Source organism: Phoxinus phoxinus, assembly GCF_949152265.1.
Source record: "Phoxinus phoxinus genome assembly, chromosome: 15".
Classification (NCBI taxonomy): domain Eukaryota; kingdom Metazoa; phylum Chordata; class Actinopteri; order Cypriniformes; family Leuciscidae; genus Phoxinus; species Phoxinus phoxinus.
Window position 1 is genome coordinate 5,366,595 of NC_136890.1, and position 18,529 is coordinate 5,385,123.

The 18,529-nt window shown below is 36.9% G+C and overlaps 1 protein-coding gene and 1 long non-coding RNA gene across 2 annotated transcripts in view; one reads left to right on the forward strand and one right to left on the reverse strand.

The window, feature by feature from the left end:
• Positions 1-1,465: 1,465 nt before the first annotated feature.
• On the reverse strand, positions 1,466-3,346 carry LOC307012132. The gene is made up of 3 exons (XR_013800566.1): positions 3,217-3,346; positions 2,007-2,107; positions 1,466-1,919 (listed from the first exon to the last, which is right to left on the reverse strand). It is a non-coding gene; the product is annotated as an uncharacterized lncRNA (long non-coding RNA).
• A 141-nt stretch (positions 3,347-3,487) lies between these two features.
• The window catches only part of bin3 (bridging integrator 3), a 57,716-nt gene continuing 42,674 nt past the window's right edge, over positions 3,488-18,529 (forward strand). Inside the window, 1 exon segment of the mRNA XM_079638428.1 lies at positions 3,488-3,684. Within this exon segment, the coding sequence (XP_079494554.1) occupies positions 3,677-3,684 (8 nt within the window). The 5' untranslated portion in view covers positions 3,488-3,676.

Genomic DNA, 18,529 nt, shown 5'->3' on the forward strand with positions numbered 1-18,529 from the left:
TGTGTGTTAATGCATACACAAACGTCCACGTACTTAGATTTTACATTGACTGAATGTTGAAACAGAAATGTTTACATTTTTGTTTTCTTTCTTTCTTCTGTTTTTGAGATTGTGACTGTACATAGTGCAGAATGTTTTTTAAGTGTGTGTGTGTGTGTGCGTGCGTGCGTGCGTGTGTGTGTGTGTGTGTGTGTGTGTGTGTGTGTGTGTGTGTGTGTGTGTGCGTGTGCAGGAAAAATCGAGCATTTCTTTAAAGTCTCAGATATTAACTGATATTAATGCAACATTGCAACTGATGACTTGCGGACACACTGAATGATGTGTTTAATAAATGAATAAACAGTAAGATTATTTGGTGAAAAAAGCAAAGCAAAATCTGTGTATCTCATTACCTTATATAAGCAAACTATGCATACAAAACAAATCATTTTAAATATATAGCACTACCATTTAGTTTACTACAGTTATGTCAAACAAATTTAAAATAAGAAAATGTTGAGTTTTCAATAAAAATCCACACTTCACTTGGCTTACATTCCCACAAATTTTTTTTTAAATCTTCCATGTCATACTCTTGGTAGGCTCTCGCCATCTTAACTTCCGAAACACATCGTCTGGCAGAACAACATTTTTTTATATATAATTATTAGACCAGTGGTATTTAAGGATTATATTGGATTCTGAATAATTAAACATACCGGAATAATTCGACTATTATGTGACAGTCCTTAATAAAAAATGCAGCTCCTTAAAGGCAATATAGAAAATGTTCATCAGGTTATAGCTCTTGCATCCGAGATACAAATAAATAAACGCAGTGTTTATCTGGGGTGCAAAACGGTAATGATACAAACCAAATATTGATCCATAAAACTCATCTACATACCACTGAAATTTGCCGAAAGCTAAACAAGCATTCTGAATGTATATACATTGGCATTATTGTCTTGAATAATGCATCGAAATGGCAGAATGTCAGAGTTGTGTACACAAGTTAGTTTGTACCTCTTAACCTCTCTCAATGTAACTGAAGAAGGGAAATATCACAGTGCTGATAGGTTAGATCTCGGATTGGAGAGTGTAAATGTTGAGTTATATCAGGTTCTGTTCAAGGTCCCTCCTTAGACTTTTTAAGAGAGATATCTTCATCTCTGAAGCACACATGCTATGAGAACTATTGTTTTTAAGAAATAATACATACAAAAACAGCTTCTGGCTTTTTTTTTTATCTGTTATTTTCTTTCTGTGCCAAGACACATCAGAATGCAGGGCCAAACTGCAGCGGTAAAAATAGCGAAGCAGTTCTTACAGATCAGATACGATACCCGGTGGAGTTGTGTGCAAGCATGTGCGTTTCTCCAGTTGGAGAGCATTTTACATTAGGAGCTGAAACGTTATAGAGATTAAAAAAGAAATTCGTTTGACAATTAGAATGTGCGCGAGTAATTCTAATGTAAAAATCAATGTCCATCATAACTCTGATTTTATTATATGCTACTACAAGTAGAAGTCTTCCTCATAAAGTTCTGTGAAGCAACAAGCAATCGTGACCTCCGGAAAACTTGTGTGCGTGTGTGTGTGTGTGTATGTATGTGTGTTTGTGTTTTGAGCATGCGTGCATGCTTCTGTATATCTGTGCTGAGTGCTTCCATGTCCATATTTTCCTTTGTTTTTTTAATATGTGAGTCAATGTCATTAGAATGGTCAAGAATGAATTGCAGTGTCTCAACATCATTTGCATTTAATCTAGAACTTTGTGAACGTTTACTAAGGAGTCGATCTGTTTTTTGGGGTCGATCTGTCTCACAACAACACCCCCCCTCCTCGTCATGGTCTCAGCATGACTGTTCACCGTCCGGCTTTGGATCAGAGCCAGGATGAACAGCCTTGTTTGTCCCAAACTTGCAGGCTTGGCTGCCCTGGAACAATATGCAGAGAGGAGCGAACAGAGATGTAAATGTGGCCCTAGTCAGCTCTGAAGCAGGCACTGATTCACTGTTGTTTACCTGATTATTTTGCTCCCTGTAACCCTCTCATTATGGCCGGCCATTAAAGACATTCACCATGACGCTGTCCACTGCGCTGTACATGATCAGAGACATCTTCTCTACAAAAAAAAAAAAAAAAAAAAAACAGAAGGGAAAGAAGAAAGTCATCTTTATTGATGCCCATCCGTTCTCATAATGTTTGCGGTTTATAGTGTGCAAATAAAAAATTTGTTGTGTGGCAGATATTTTGGTATCCGTATTTTTTTTTTTTTTTTTCTGGACTGTATCTCTTACTGCATGTCTTGCATGTCTCTTTTCAGACGGAGGCACTTAGAGTTGTTCGTGGTCACTTTTATGAGTGTGAGAGACACAACCATGGGATTTAGCTCAGTAGAAGAAAGGATCTTTTGATACGTTTTTACCTCCTGTTACTTCCATTGCCTTATACTAAGGCCCAGTGGTAAAGTCTTTTAATTGTTCACAGAATTAATTGATGTTATCCTTTTGTGGAGAGGAAATGTTCACTTGGCTTCTGATTTTGTTGTAAATTAAATGTTTTCCAGTTGATGCGTACTTGAATACACACCTGAATAAAATACAACTGAATCCATTTTTGATTGTCTTTTTTTGTGTTGCACATGTACAAAACAACTAGCCTATGCAAACACCTGGAAACATTAAGAATAAATTACCAACATGGGTTGTCTGAATGCATACATTTTACAAAATAATAATAATATTTAAGCCTATATATATATATATATATATATATATATATATATATATATATATATATATATATAGCCTATATATGAATCTATATCACAATATAACATATTCAGAAAGTGATTCCAACTATATTGTTCCTGCGTGTTGTTGTAGCGTGGACTTATTCTCACAGAATTAGAATGATTATTAAAACTGTATAACAACAGTAACAGTTATCGTTATTATCCTTGGTGTGAAAGGCCCTTATCTTAGCAATTAGTCCTTTATGTGAACGGGCATTGAAATATTTAAAAAGAACCCATAGGCTACATGAGATTGTCTTTAATTGCTCAACAAAAAATCTCATATTTCAACCTGAACTCCAACATTTCTCGTCAGATTTAACCATTTTACTCACTCAGGTAAGGTTAGCTTCATTGTGTTTACTTCTACTTACTACTAAATCTTTTTAGGAGAAACATTTAAGACAAAGTTCATAGGCCAACTTAAACTAACATACCTGAGAACTCAAACTTCCCAGAGCTTTGAAAAGCAACTTCCGACTCCGAGTAATAACACTTTGCTCTGGTTATCACTGATTTTACAAAACCTTTTGAATTTTTTGTCGATCAGTCGACAGTTGTTATCGGCTACGCTTTCTTCAAATAATGCACAAAAATAACGCTGAAAATAAATCACTAAGCGAAACTACTAATATATGTATCATTACAATAATGTGTTTATTTTACAATCATTAAACGCATTCTAATCTCAGTGTGTGTGAATGGCTCGCGCGATACCTGTTGCGCGCTTGTAGTTTGACCTCTTCGCTTTCCGTAGTTTAAATCCTCTCGACCTCTGACTTGCAGTAAACTTCTCTACTTCCTGCTCGCTGTCTGACTCTCAAAAGCCTGAAAAGGCGATGTTTTTAACAGAAAGGGATTACATTTCGATTTATTTGGACTGAATTTGAGCACAAGATGAGCTGGTATGTATCACAACGCTTATGTGGATTAATAAATATTAATAAATCGTTTGTTTACGAGCTACGTGAAGTGTCGCTGGTTGTGTGTCAATGCACAGTGCACTTCCTACCTAGACTGCACTTCGAGTGTTCGAACACAACTAAAGTGCTGTCTAGTTAGGCAGCGCGCGTGCTTTTGACACACAGCCGTTGACTGTGGCTAGCGAGCTAATTTAACCGTGTTTGAGGTTACGAATGAGTTTAAACAGCCTATTTAAACTCCGAAAAGCGATGTTTGGTTGTTCAGTATTTCACGCTTTCATTTTAACTCTATTGTTAGCATATAGTGTCTTTCCCTAGTTACAGTAGCTAAGTTGGTTCACAAGTCCTCAGAGACACAATGTTTACAGTTTGATTTATCAATGTTTCACTTCTTATATAACGTTAACGTTACTTTATGAGTATAGGTTGTTTGGTTCTTATTTTTTAGCTCATTTGATTATAAAAGAGTATCAGACACTCTGTGATGTGATATGTGTACGTCTAAATGTATGAATTATTTACAATGGGTTTTGCAGTCTGGAACAGGAACATTTCATGTATTCTGTATTCAGAAAACCATAAGAACTCATGATAAACCAGTTGCCTTCCCTGATCTGAACCTCACAAACTATACAGCACGCATGAATCTAGATCCCAAGGATGTTCTTTGCTAAGGTGTCTTCAAAAGAACCACAGAAGAACCTATTTTTAAGTGTAGTTCCCTTCACCAGTCTCTGAGCCGGTGTTTCACTAGATTCCAGTAAACTAGAGACTTTTAAGCATTTGTTTTAGGTTGAACACAATGGACCACTGTCGACTTGTGTAGCTTTGCCTTGTCAGTTTGTTTTGCTTTCATCAAGATGTAAGAGAACTTAGGAAAGACATTGCCATTAAACTACAAAGGTTTGGCGGATTTTGTATTTAGATAACATAATAATTTGCCATGCTGCTCCAATAAATACACAGTGATTTTGTGATGATTGTGTTTTTCAGTTCAGTGGCGCTTAGCTATATGTTCATCATGCGATTTGTAATGCTGTAGCCTATTCATTGTAATCGTTATGTCCACTACAGTAACATTTGACAGCTGGCATTTCAAATTTCATGTGCATCCTTTTATAAATGTCTGTTTCTGTACATTTCTTTAAAGTCGTAATGTAAGGAAAGTGGCAACAGATTTTTGTTTTGTTGCATATTGTGACGGACATCCATCCGAGTCGAACAAATTTTCGGAAGAAAAAAAAAGGTTACACTTTATTTTAAGGTGTCATTGTTCCAGTGTAATTATATATTGTACTGAGTAATATTAATTAACCACATGTACTTACTAGTGTTAGGATAGGATTAGGGTTTGGTGTAGAGTTAGTTGCATGTAATTATGCCTAATTTACTGTTATTACTATAGTAAGTACATGTAACAAGGACACTGTAAAGTAAAGTGTTACAGAACAAAAATGTACGGGACTTGGTTCTGTGCATCAGTTGTTGATTGGATGAAGACAGATCTGAATGTGAGCTTGAAGTCAATTGTAAGAAAGAGACAAAGTTTAAGCTGAAGATTGAGTTCTGACATTATGATTTATAATCACACGGCCAAAAAAAATGATATGCATGGTTGAATATTTGTAAAAAAAAAACAGGTTTGGTGATTTTCCGATTCATGCCGACTTTAATATCATGTAATTGTCCAATAATAGCTTGATTCGACTGCATGCAGCAAAGCTGACTTGGCTCTTAAGGTCACAGTTCTCAGTCTGAACGATTGGTATAATGTGAATGAACTTGGGATACTGAGATGAACAGGCATGCGTTTGTTTTGGCTCATGGCTTTGTGACCACACTAAAGCGATCCAGTACAGGCAAAAATGAGTTTAGTCATAATTCATAAAGTCCACTCTGGCTGAATCGATTGAGCGTTTTAACGTCACAGAACATCAAAACGTCATTCTTTAAGAGTCCAGTCCAAAGCAGAGACGAGCTTGCTTTTCTGGCCTTTCCTTTTGACGTATTTAACATCCTACCATTTGCATTGTCAGAGGTTGGACTTTGGAAATTGAATCGGCGTCACATGGCTCTACTGAAAGGTCAGTGGCCAGCAGAGGATGCTTCCTCTCCAGTGTGCTTAGTGTTGGGGTGAAAGAATCCTTTATGAACCAGGCTGACCCACTTCATTCATTCAGGGCCTCTTGCTAGATAGAGTGACGTGGTCGTTCTGACACTGGGGTCGCCTTGAAAACAATTACCGCTCCCTTGTCGTCAACCAAGTCTCTGTACTCCCCGGAGATAAGATCCCGGCGTGAAACTGCAGTCTCAACAGATAGAGCTTCCATTAGCTGACTTCTCCACTCGGGCTGATGTGTAGCGTGAGTCAAGTTTGCCTGTTCTCCGCGTAATTTTTGCTGCAAGTCTGAACTAGGCTTTTGTTCGTGCTTCTGTCACTCGCACGTCTGTGATTGTGCTGATAGCGTAAAGCCTTCGATTCCAGAACAGGGCACCTTTCATGATTCTGTGAGTGTGAATGGAGAGGATTTTGTTTAGGTCGACTTGAAAGTGTCATTTAGTATCTCTGCAGAATTACCAGTCATGTAATGCTTTATTTTAAATTGATCACATCAGCTGGCCAATGGGTCAGGCCTTGAGCATGAATTTGTAGGATTTGGGCCATCCATCCATCCATCCATCCATCCATCCATCCATCCATCAGTGTTGGGATTAGTTCATCCATCCATCCATCCATCCATCCATCAGTGTTGGGGTTAGTCCATCCATCCATCCATCCATCCATCCATCAGTGTTGGGGTTAGTCCATCCATCCATCCATCAGTGTTGGGGTTAGTCCATCCATCCATCAGTGTTGGGGTTAGTCCATCCATCCATCAGTGTTGGGGTTAGTCCATCCATCCATCCATCCATCAGTGTTGGGGTTAGTCCATCCATCCATCCATCCATCAGTGTTGGGGTTAGTCCATCCATCCATCCATCCATCCATCAGTGTTGGGGTTAGTCCATCCATCCATCCATCAGTGTTGGGGTTAGTCCATCCATCCATCCATCAGTGTTGGGGTTAGTCCATCCATCCATCCATCCATCCATCCATCCATCCATCAGTGTTGGGGTTAGTCCATCCATCCATCAGTGTTGGGGTTAGTCCATCCATCCATCCATCCATCAGTGTTGGGGTTAGTCCATCCATCCATCAGTGTTGGGGTTAGTCCATCCATCCATCCATCCATCCATCCATCCATCCATCCATCCATCCATCAGTGTTGGGGTTAGTCCATCCATCCATCCATCCATCCATCAGTGTTGGGGTTAGTCCATCCATCCATCCATCAGTGTTGGGGTTAGTCCATCCATCCATCCATCCATCAGTGTTGGGGTTAGTCCATCCATCCATCCATCCATCAGTGTTGGGGTTAGTCCATCCATCCATCCATCCATCCATCAGTGTTGGGGTTAGTCCATCCATCCATCCATCCATCAGTGTTGGGGTTAGTCCATCCATCCATCCATCCATCCATCCATCCATCCATCCATCAGTGTTGGGGTTAGTCCATCCATCCATCCATCCATCCATCCATCCATCCATCAGTGTTGGGGTTAGTCCATCCATCCATCCATCAGTGTTGGGGTTAGTCCATCCATCCATCCATCCATCAGTGTTAGGGTTAGTCCATCCATCCATCCATCCATCAGTGTTGGGGTTAGTCCATCCATCCATCCATCCATCAGTGTTGGGGTTAGTCCATCCATCCATCCATCAGTGTTGGGGTTAGTCCATCCATCCATCCATCAGTGTTGGGGTTAGTCCATCCATCCATCCATCCATCCATCAGTGTTGGGGTTAGTCCATCCATCCATCCATCCATCCATCCATCCATCCATCCATCCATCCGTGGTCACCATTAGCACCTGTCCAAATGCACAAATTCATGATTTTCAGTTTAACCAGGAACATTAGTGTTAAGGAATGTGTCTATAGTTTTTAAGGGTGTGTGTTCACACTTATAGTTCAGTTCTCTTGGATCTTATGGTCTGACTCTGGAACATAAAAGAAAATGATAGCTACATCTTAAAAATGACTGTTAATGCTAAGCAAACCAGGACTAAATGTATCGTTTTCCCTTTTTGGTCCGGACCAAGAGAACCTAACTACAAGTGTAGCCTAAACACACCCTACAGGGTCTCCAAACTCAGTCATAGCAGACCTCTAAAGTTTTAGCTGGTCTTACACTATAACCAGACATGATGCCACAAATTGCGTCACTCTTCCATGTTAATCCCGAGTTTCCTGACCAGCCACAACTGTAATGAACTAAAATGTGTTTGCTCTGTCGGGCTGGGAAACCCGCCCACAGTAAAATCTCAATGCTCCATAATTCTGCTCCACGTAGCTGTATATGTTGAGCATCAAATATGGTCTGTTTGGCTGTCATTTCTTTCACCTCAGTGAGTTTTTCTATACTATAAACAGTTTTAATGACAGTTTCTACCTTTTCAAAACTGAAACCAAAGATACTCTGACAGTGGCCATCATGTGACCATTATCTCTTCAGACACCACCTGATGTCCACAGTTTCTACACTGAGTTTGGATGGTCAACACTGTAATTAACAGATTAAAATGGACGGTTAATTACCACTCATTACCGTCTTGTTTTGATGTCCAAACGACGCCATTGGTTGACATAACAAACTCAGTATTTAGCAGCAGCAGCAGCATCCCTGTAATGATATCATGCACACATTTGCAAACCAAAATGACGTGATGCCACACAGGACACTGTTGTGACCAATATCTCCATAAATAATATTTCATATTCTGTCTCACTATACTGCAGACAGGAAGTTCCTATAATAACCCCCTGGTATTTTCCCATAATCCTTTAAATATCTGTGATATCAGATTTACTTAGAAAGTTAGATGATAAAAGCATATGAAAGAGATATTTGCCAATCTTTTAAATAAAATAAACATTTAAATGTTTATTGATTGCTTTTTACGAGGTTTGACAAGTCTGCAAGTAAGGCACCAAAATGCACTTACTTTACAGCTTCAGCAGTGATAATGATCCTAAAGTGTGTTAATATTGCATCTTGTTTTAGTTTTTTTTCCTTCCTTCATTTTATGTGACCTCTTTAAGAGCATGGGATCGGATTGTACGGTCTAACCGCTTACTTAAATAAGGCTGTATGTAAAAATGGCCTTGTATGCGAAGAACCTTCGCTGCAGATTCCCACAGTACAAAATCATCCCACTGAATTTCTTCCTTCCTGTCAGAACCTTGACATCCTGTCAAGCCTTGACGTCCTGACTTCTAGCAGCCTGGTTAAACTATCCCACAGCTCGGGTGTTAATATGGTAATCTTTATTAGTAGATTCTGAAGGAATAGTTCATCATCACCAAATGAACAATCTGTCATCGTTTAATCACCCTGTTTTCCAGCTCATAAGACTGACTTCCATGAAACACAAAATAAGTTTTCTTAGATATAGCCTACTTCTCTTTTTCCATATAATAAAAGTAAATGGTGACAGATTCTGTCAAGCTCCAAAAAAAGTAAAAAAAAAAAAAATGCACCATTAAAACCCCCATATAACTGGCCCACATGACTCATGTGCTATATTCTAAATATTCTGAATTCATAGAACGGTTTTCTGTGTTAAACGGGACCGAAAGTCATTATTAACTAAAATTGTCGAGGAAATAACCAGTGATGCTCGATGAGTTGTGAGTGACGCTCGAAGGAGGCGTTGATGTGAAACATAGAAACTTGGCAAAGTAGCCTAGTCTATAATAATGTTAATGAAGGAATTTTCCAAAGTGATTTTAATTTGCAATAACATTGCATTATTATACAAATTAGCTTTTGCACACAAATGAAATGTTAATCATTCACATTTTTTTCATAAATGTGTGCACATATGTAACATAGTTCGTTGTTATGGGAAGAAGGAGGCGGGAACCGGCGAACATTCAAGACATTCAATACTCAAAAAACAAATACAAAATGAAAGTAAAGGCAGCAGTCGTATTAAAACAGAAACAAAACACAACGTAAAATCCAGGCCTGTTCCTCTCTCGATCTTCACTGTCGTCGCTCCTCTGTGAGAGATACGAGACCGGTGCGTCCCATCAGCAATCACGGCCCTCGTCCTTGTCCTGCTCGCCACAATATATTTTTTATTTTATTTTTGTTGATGGGTGTCATGCATAAATGAGCAACATGCTAAATGTTTTGAATTCAAAAACTCATTGGGTCTCATTCACTTATTATTATGTGGATTATTTATATTAGAGTATTTCTCATGAAAAAACTATCTGCATAATTCACAGCATCTGCATATGCGTGCAAATCTTCATTATAATATTAATATTATTTTTGAGAGTATTCTGTATGAGCAAGTGTCCAATGTTAGTAATTTGCATTAAAACATGCCTAAACCATCTCCATATAAGGGGGTTCTGCATGTTGAAATACATTTAAAGGGGACCTATTATGCAAAATTCACTTTTATATAGTTTTTTTTTGTGTGTATACACAACAACCCTACTGTGGTAAAAATCTGTCCACTCCGTTTGTTATGATCCCCATACATTTAAAAGTGTCTCTAAAGTGATGTCACAGTGTAACAGGCGGCTCAACTGGCGATTTAATCTTCCTTATTAGCATAGCTCCGCCCCTTAGCGAGCCAAGACCATGAACAGACATTTAATCTGGAAAGGCAAGTTATACAACTACACAATAGCACAGAACAACAGGCTGAATAGGTGTCCGGTGTGTTAACGTAACACATTAACAGTTATTCAGCTACACAATGGCATAAAGAACATATACCTGGGAGGCTGAATAGGCTAAATTAACATTAGCCAGCGAGTCCAGCAAGCAAGTTACCGGTAAGCAAGTTCACCAAGCTCCCACGATCTCATTCCACAACACTGAATCCATTGAGTTCTTCCTCTGTGTCGCTTCTGAACAACTCCGCCAACTAGAGCGCCCTCTCGCGGCTGTAGACGGTAATGTTTTCTCTTGGTTCATCTCAGTCAGTATGAATTCATTTTGATATATAAGTCGCACCTGACTATAAGTCGCAGGACCAGTCAAACAATGAAAAGACTTATAGTCCAGAAAATACGGTACTGTATATTACACTGCTTTTTCTTTAAAGGGCACCTATTATGACATTTAAAATGTTCCTAATGTTGTTTAGGGAGTCCCATACAACAGGTTTATGTGCATCCAATGTCAAAAAACACTTTTGTTTTCGTATAATATGCATTTATTTTTACCTGATTTGCTCACCGACTCCCAAATGATTCGTTCAACGACTCACTTTTCAAAACCCCTCCTTTGCGCGACGCTAATCTGCGTTGATTGGTCAGATGACCCAGCAGTGTTTACAGAGATAATACTTATTGTTTAACACGGAGTACAATGATGCTTTTATCAATTAAATTGTATTATAATAATGATTATAGTCCACTGCTTTGTAGTTTGTAGTAAAAAACTAAAAATAAGATAAAGAATTTAATATGTTAGCAAGCATAGCCCAGAGTTCAAAATGTAAAAGCACAATCAGTCTTTGTTTGCGTTAGCCCGATGCATAAACATAACGTTTTTACAAAAAAAAAATGCAGTTACGTTACTAGTACTAGGTATTACTCTATTCTTTAAGACAACTCCGAAAACAACGACAAACACTTCACATATCTCAATACAATTGCCATTGAAGACCTAGAAGCTAAACGGTGCTTACACAACAAACTAAATAATTATTAAGCATGCTACATAAAACATAAAAGCAACAATTATTAATAACACTTACAGGTTGTGATACGGAGGAGGAAGCTGATGCAAATACACTTGGAACTGAACCTTCCTTCAATATCAGCCGGCTCGCGAATCCAAGTTTGATTGCATTTAAAAAGCAATCGTCTTCAAAATGGCGCGAGCAAAGCACAAGGCTCGGACTATACTTCTGTGGTATAGTGAATTGTAGCCACTTAGTCTTCAAATGCTCCTCCTTGGGCAGATGAAAAAAGTTGGTTTTTGAGCCCAACTTCAGAACACAGCGTCTCGTCGCCATGATATTTTCCCCTGGCCTTGGAGCGCAATAAGTGGGCGTATCGTATTCAAATAACTTGACAAGTTGACGTCATCTAGTCAGAGAAAAAGCTTCGGTCTTCTAACGATTCATAAAAATGACTCAGAGTCGACTCTTACTTTTGAAAGACAATAACTTTATATACGGTGCACTTTCATATTTCAAACTTTGCAGGATGTTTTTGTTCACTTAGATCTATGTTACACACTACATGAAAGGTAAATTTCAAAATTCCATAATAGGTGCCCTTTAATACACAGATCTAATATACACATACAATCTCTTTCCCTGCTGTTTACATTCACAGTCAACTGGCTGTGTTTATGTGAACTTTGAAATACACACAAGGTAATGTCAAAAACACACAAAGTTTGAGCGCAATAAGATGTGAAAGAGAACTTTTTTTATATATACTCACGGGACGCTCCATCTGACAGCATCTTTCCTTCAGCTTTAAAACGTTTGCATATAATCACTTTCATGATTGCCGAAGAACTGCAATCTCACATGAGGCTCCGCCCTCTTCTGGATAGGGGGCGTGGAGCAGCAGCTCATTTACATTTAAAGACACATGAAAGAGAAAGAGATGGGCATTTACAACAAGGTGTAATTATCTGTGGGGTATTTTGAGCTGGATCTTCACAGACACATTCTGGGGACACTTGAGACTTATATTAGGCCTACATCTTGTAAAAAGGGGCATAATAGGTCCACTTTAAGATACTGTGTGTGTGTGTGTGTGTGTGTGTGTGTTGTTCCTACATTTTAGTATGAGAAAGTTATCATGATTTATTCATAGAGTTTGTACCAGTTTTATTTTAGTATCTGATATAGGCCTACTGTTTTTGTTAATATTTTGAATTAGATTTTTTGTGTGTGTGTGTTTGCCGTTTTTTTTTTATGTCTATTTAATTTTTAGTTTTAGTTTTTGGTTGTAGTTATCTTAATACATCAACTTATACTATTATTATACTGTTGCTATTTTTTTTCTCTCTGTATGATAATAATAACCCTGGTTTAGTTCGTAGTTCATTCACAAATTTGTGTGTACGCACGGTTACGGAATGAGACTCAATGAGCGTCCATGAATGAAAATCCATTTTCTTTCAATGTTGAATGGATTTCCTCCGTCAAATCATTTAGAAGATCTAGCCTAGTTGAGCAATTCTTACTGACGCGTGACTTGCTTACGAAGATGAACTCACCTTTCTGACGACAGAAGAAAATACAGGTCACCCGATGTTGCAACTCACTACGTCATCACACAGAAGAAACAATTGACTTCATTCTGGCTTCTTACTTTCTCTTCTTTTGCTTGCCGAGCTGGAGTGATGGCTGTTTATGTAATTTTGGCAGTAGTAAACTGTTTTTGGGGTGAGTCAGCGGTAGGACTTCAGGAAGTTCCGTGGGTGATGACTTGTAGTTTTCCATGATGATTTAGGCATAACAGCAGCATCACAAAAGGTGAACTTTATGCTCCCTGGAACGGGGCTGTGTCTTATCTTATCTTATCTTATCTATCTTATCTTATCTTATCTTATCTATCTTGTATTTTATATTAAAAAAGTGAATATATATATATATATTACACACACACACACACATACACAATAAAAAAACTAATACATATATATATATTTTTTATATATATATTAGGGCTGTCAAAAGATTAATCGTGATTAATCGCATCCAAAATAAAAGTTTGTGTTTACATAATATATGTGTGTACTGTGTATAATTATTTATATATATAAAAACACACACAATCATGTATATATTTAAGAAAAAAAAAAAAAAAAAAAAAAAAATATATATATATATATATATATATATATATATAATATAAATTATGTAAATGTATATACAGTATATAAATGCAAATATTTCTTAAATATATACATGAATGTGTGTGTATTTATACATAATAATTATACACAGTACACACATATATTATGTAAACACAAACTTTTATTTTGGATGCGATTAATCGCGATTAATCTTTTGACAGCCCTAATATATATATAATGTATTAGTTTTTTTAATTATGTGTGTGTATATATATTGTACACACACACTTTTTTTAAGGTTAAATATTTTAATGAATCTACAATCAGAGGGAAACACACACGCACATACATAGACATCCAACTGTGCTATGTCATTTCTGTTATACACACACACACACACACACACCTCTCTCTTTCCATCTCATTAGCTCACACACCTTAGCTTTGACGCAGCCGGCATCGCAGCGTTCCTGTCATCCCCAGCTGTCCATCAATCTTCTGGAGCCATACCTCTGTCACATCAATAATAGTTAGTGTATATGTGTGTGCGTGAGAGAGGTGCCTGCTCTGGCAGCAGTGGAAGACGTGTTTTTCTCTCTCTGGGTCTAACCCAGGTGTAATTACTAAACAACGCATGAGGCAGAGAAGAGGGGGGGTTACGGTTAATTGCTGCTTTTCACTTAAGGAAAGTTGTGAGGACGGGATGGGAATGTGATGCCATTGTGCCACGTCGTCAGTACGTTAACATGTTTGACAGGTTCAATGTAGCGTCAATTTAAACCCACACAATTAGGAATGCACACTATATGTGATCATAACGGCGTTGATCAATATTATATATATATTTTTTTTTTTAATCAACATATATAAGGTGATGTATTTTGATTACTCTTAGTATATTCCGATTATTTTGCTGACAATGTAAAATGTTGTGGTTATTTGAATGCCTTTTATTTTTCAATTAATTTAAAAAAATGATGTCATTAAACTAACTTTTAAGTTAATTGATTGAAAACTCTGACACCATTAATTTGTGTCATCTCTCAGAAATGATCACAAAAATCCCTTTTGACTTTTCTCATGTTAAAATGTTTTCGGAATAATATATGTAGGTAAATATTGCTGTTTATTTGGTGAATACAAATGAAAATGTTGAAATATTCTACATTTATATATGCTGCTCATTTAGTGAAAACCCGCCTTGATTAATACTTTAAGCATTATTGTAAAATAATAATTTACTTTTTGAGTTAAACAATTTGAATCTAATTTACTTCTATGGCTAAAAAAAGTTTAAATATATTCAATAGACGAAAGACTAGAAATGTATTAAAAAAAATAATTATTTACATTCACAACCGTACCATTCGGAAGTTTGGGGTCGCTATAAGATTGTTAAAATATTTTTTAAAGAAGTGTTCACCAAGACTTTATCTGATCAAAAATACAGTACAAATACTATTTTGAAATATTACAATTTAAAATAACTTCTATTTTAATATATTTAAACATTCTAGTTAATCCCTGTGATGGCAAAGTTATTTGTTCAATAGTGATTTTTTTTTTGTCTCTAAAAAAACGTTTGTTTGCTGCATTAACATTCTTATTTCGGGCAGAAACCTCATGTCTTTATGAAGTTAGTCAGTTCTTACTCATTAGTCAGAGTCGATCCGGTATCGAATATATCAAATGATATCGAATTATATACGACCTTTTACCAGGCCAGGTTTCATTAGACTGTCATTGATTGTAAAGCTCTAGCCTAAATGCCATTTTTGTCTGTTTATTATAGAACAATAGTAAAGATTAAACCGTAAATATTACTGGAATAAGATAGGGATTTGGTCATGTTGCAATGCAGACTGGACTTGGTTGTCCAAGTCAAAATAATTACGTTTCATTCATTAATTAATCCAGCATGACTCCAACAAATTTCATATTTGAATCCACATTAGCTTTAGGCCTTTGATTTGATTTGAAATGAAAGAATGCCATTCAAACTTTTGAAGTGACTGGATTTTGAGAGATTGTTTGCCATTTTACTTTGGAAGAAGTCTTGACAACTTGCTCTGTTTAAGCTTGACATCATAAAACAAATAGCTGGGAAAAAGTGAGAGAAAATGGCATAACGTATCAAATTAAACAAGTTGATCTGAATGAGATTTTATCTGGAGACAAAACCAACCGTTGTGACCTAACTGAAGGACGACCTGTAGGCGTATCAGTATTATTTTAAATTTTTTTTGGTTGTTGTCGCATTTGTTGAATTGGAGGAAAACCAGAACGAAGTTAACATACCTTCACACCCAGAGGGCTGTGGTGTCAAGGTTAGGATCTCTTCAGGTCTGCTAAAGAGTGAAAATTGATTCTCAGACTTCCTGAAAAGCCAACACTGAACAACAGTACGTGATCGCACTTTATACTTTCAAGAATATTTAAAGGCAGGAAAGGCGATTTGTTCCAGAAACCGTATTTGTTATGCTGGTTGAAAGTCTCTTCACATCCTGATAGCAATCACTAAGTGGTCAATGTATATATATATATATATATATATATATATATATATATATATATATATATATATATATATATATATATATATATATATATATATATATATATATATATATATATATATATATATATATAATATATATATATATATGTGTGTATATATATATATATTAGTATATATATCGTCTGTGGAAGGCGTAGGACCATAAATTGTTCGTCCAATCATTGGTTGAGCTGCCTGTCAACATATTTCCATACCTCCTTCCACCCTGCTCACGTATACTGTACATCACACGTCATCAGTGTGTTTCATAAAATGCAGAGTTGCTTCCAAATTACAGTAGTTATATAGCCAACAATTAAATATAGACCACTTAACTTAGTGATTGCCATCAGGATGTGAAGAGACTTTCAACCAGCATAACAAATACTGTTTCTGAATCTTTCATTTGAAAGTCACATGTCTAGTATCTGTAAAACCGCATTTTATCTAAATTACGCCATATGCTCTCAATAAAAAAATGCAGAACAATTAGTTAATGCGTTCATGACATCAAGGCTAGATTATTGTAATGCTCTACTGGGTGGTTGCCCTGCACGCTTAATAAACAAACTACAGCTGGTCCAAAACGCAGCAGCTCGAGTTCTTACCAGAACCAGGAAGTATGACCATATTATCCCCGTTCTGTCAACTCTGCATTGGCTGCCTATTAAACAACGTATACTTTTAAAAATATTGCTGATTACTTTCAAAGCACTAAATGGTTTAGCTCCGCAGTACTTGAGCGAGCTCTTAACGCATTATAGTCCTTCACGTCTACTGCGATCTCAAAATTCCGGCCAGTTAATAATACCTAGAATATAAAAATCGACTGCAGGCGGTAGATCCTTTTCCTATTTAGCACCAAAACTTTGGAACAGTCTTCCTAACATTGTCCGGGAAGCAGACACACTCTGTCAGTTCAAATCTAGACTAAAAACACATCTCTTCTGCCTAGCATACACATAACACATTATAGACTTCTATAACTCAATGTTAGGCTGCATACTTGGTACATCATGAGAAGGATGGCGTCTACGCTAATATTAGTCTATCCCGAGGTTTACCGCTGTCCGCCGGATCCAGGCCGTATCCGGATCTGATGAAGGAACAGCGCCAGGACACGACGACAACGCAGTCCTGAAGTGTCAACTAGTCTCTCCCCTGTGAAGGGATCTATACAGATAAAACGTTGTCGGGATAATTCCGGTTTGCGTGGCTACGCAGACGTGACAATTTCTGAATTATATGTATATTCAAACGCGCACACCTATCGACCGAACACGCGATGTGCATGTGTGTGCCGTCTGCGTTTTCGCGAGTATCGTTTTTGAATTTTGCGCAGAAAAAACGGATAATCGTTTGCACCTTCGAACCTATTTCAGGGAGTGCGTTCTCGACACCAGACACTTTTTGTGCGGATGGGCGGCCAGAGCACGTTAAGGGTTTTCTGTTAACACGGTGTCGTGTTAGCGGTAGATCCTTTTCCTATTTAGCACCAAAACTTTGGAACAATCTTCCTAACATTTCCCAGGAAGCAGACACTTTTTTTGGTTACTCACCAGACTGATATATGCCTACTCTTATTTATATATCCATATACATTCCACCAATTTAGCTTATCTTTAATGAAATATCTAAATGTACACTCTTAAAATCAGTCAATCAAGCATTATATTATGATAATCACACATTATTTAATGATAGAACTTTAGTAATTAGAACTAAAATGTGATAATTATGCATGAATGAGGACTGGTGGTGGTGCTTAAGATATTGTTGGTGATTTAGTGTTTCTGTAAAAAAAAAAAAAAAAAAAAGATAATAGTAATTAGTATTAAAATACTGGCTAGTAAAATTATTCTAAGAATGTATTAGCCAATGGCTAATAATAGACATTCTTTAGTCACCCAGAGTGAAATTTACTCGCATTGAGGGTTGTGAAAGGAGGGTGGGATCTCATGCTTTCAAAGTTAGCCTCTCCTTTAATTCATTTTTATTTCTTTTTATTTTTTATTAGTCTGAATGAATGATTCAATGACTCGCTCATAAAGACTTCCCTTGTTTCTTTACTGGATGAATCAGAATGAATTATTCATTGACATAAATTTTTTTAAGTCACTTGTTGCCATCTACTGGTGTGATAATGTAATTGATACAATCTTTATTTAAAGCATCATGTTATTTTCAAAAGGTGAATTCGATTTGAATGTTCTGCTGTTTCTTGTCACAGATTAATTAGACATAGCCGAATTGTTGTCATTTAGGAATAAAATGGCATGGGTGTTTGAATTGAGGTTGTGAATATGATCTATGCAGCTGTACTGTACGCAAAATATTTGTATGAGATTCATTGTCAGTAACGGTTCATGAAAGTTTG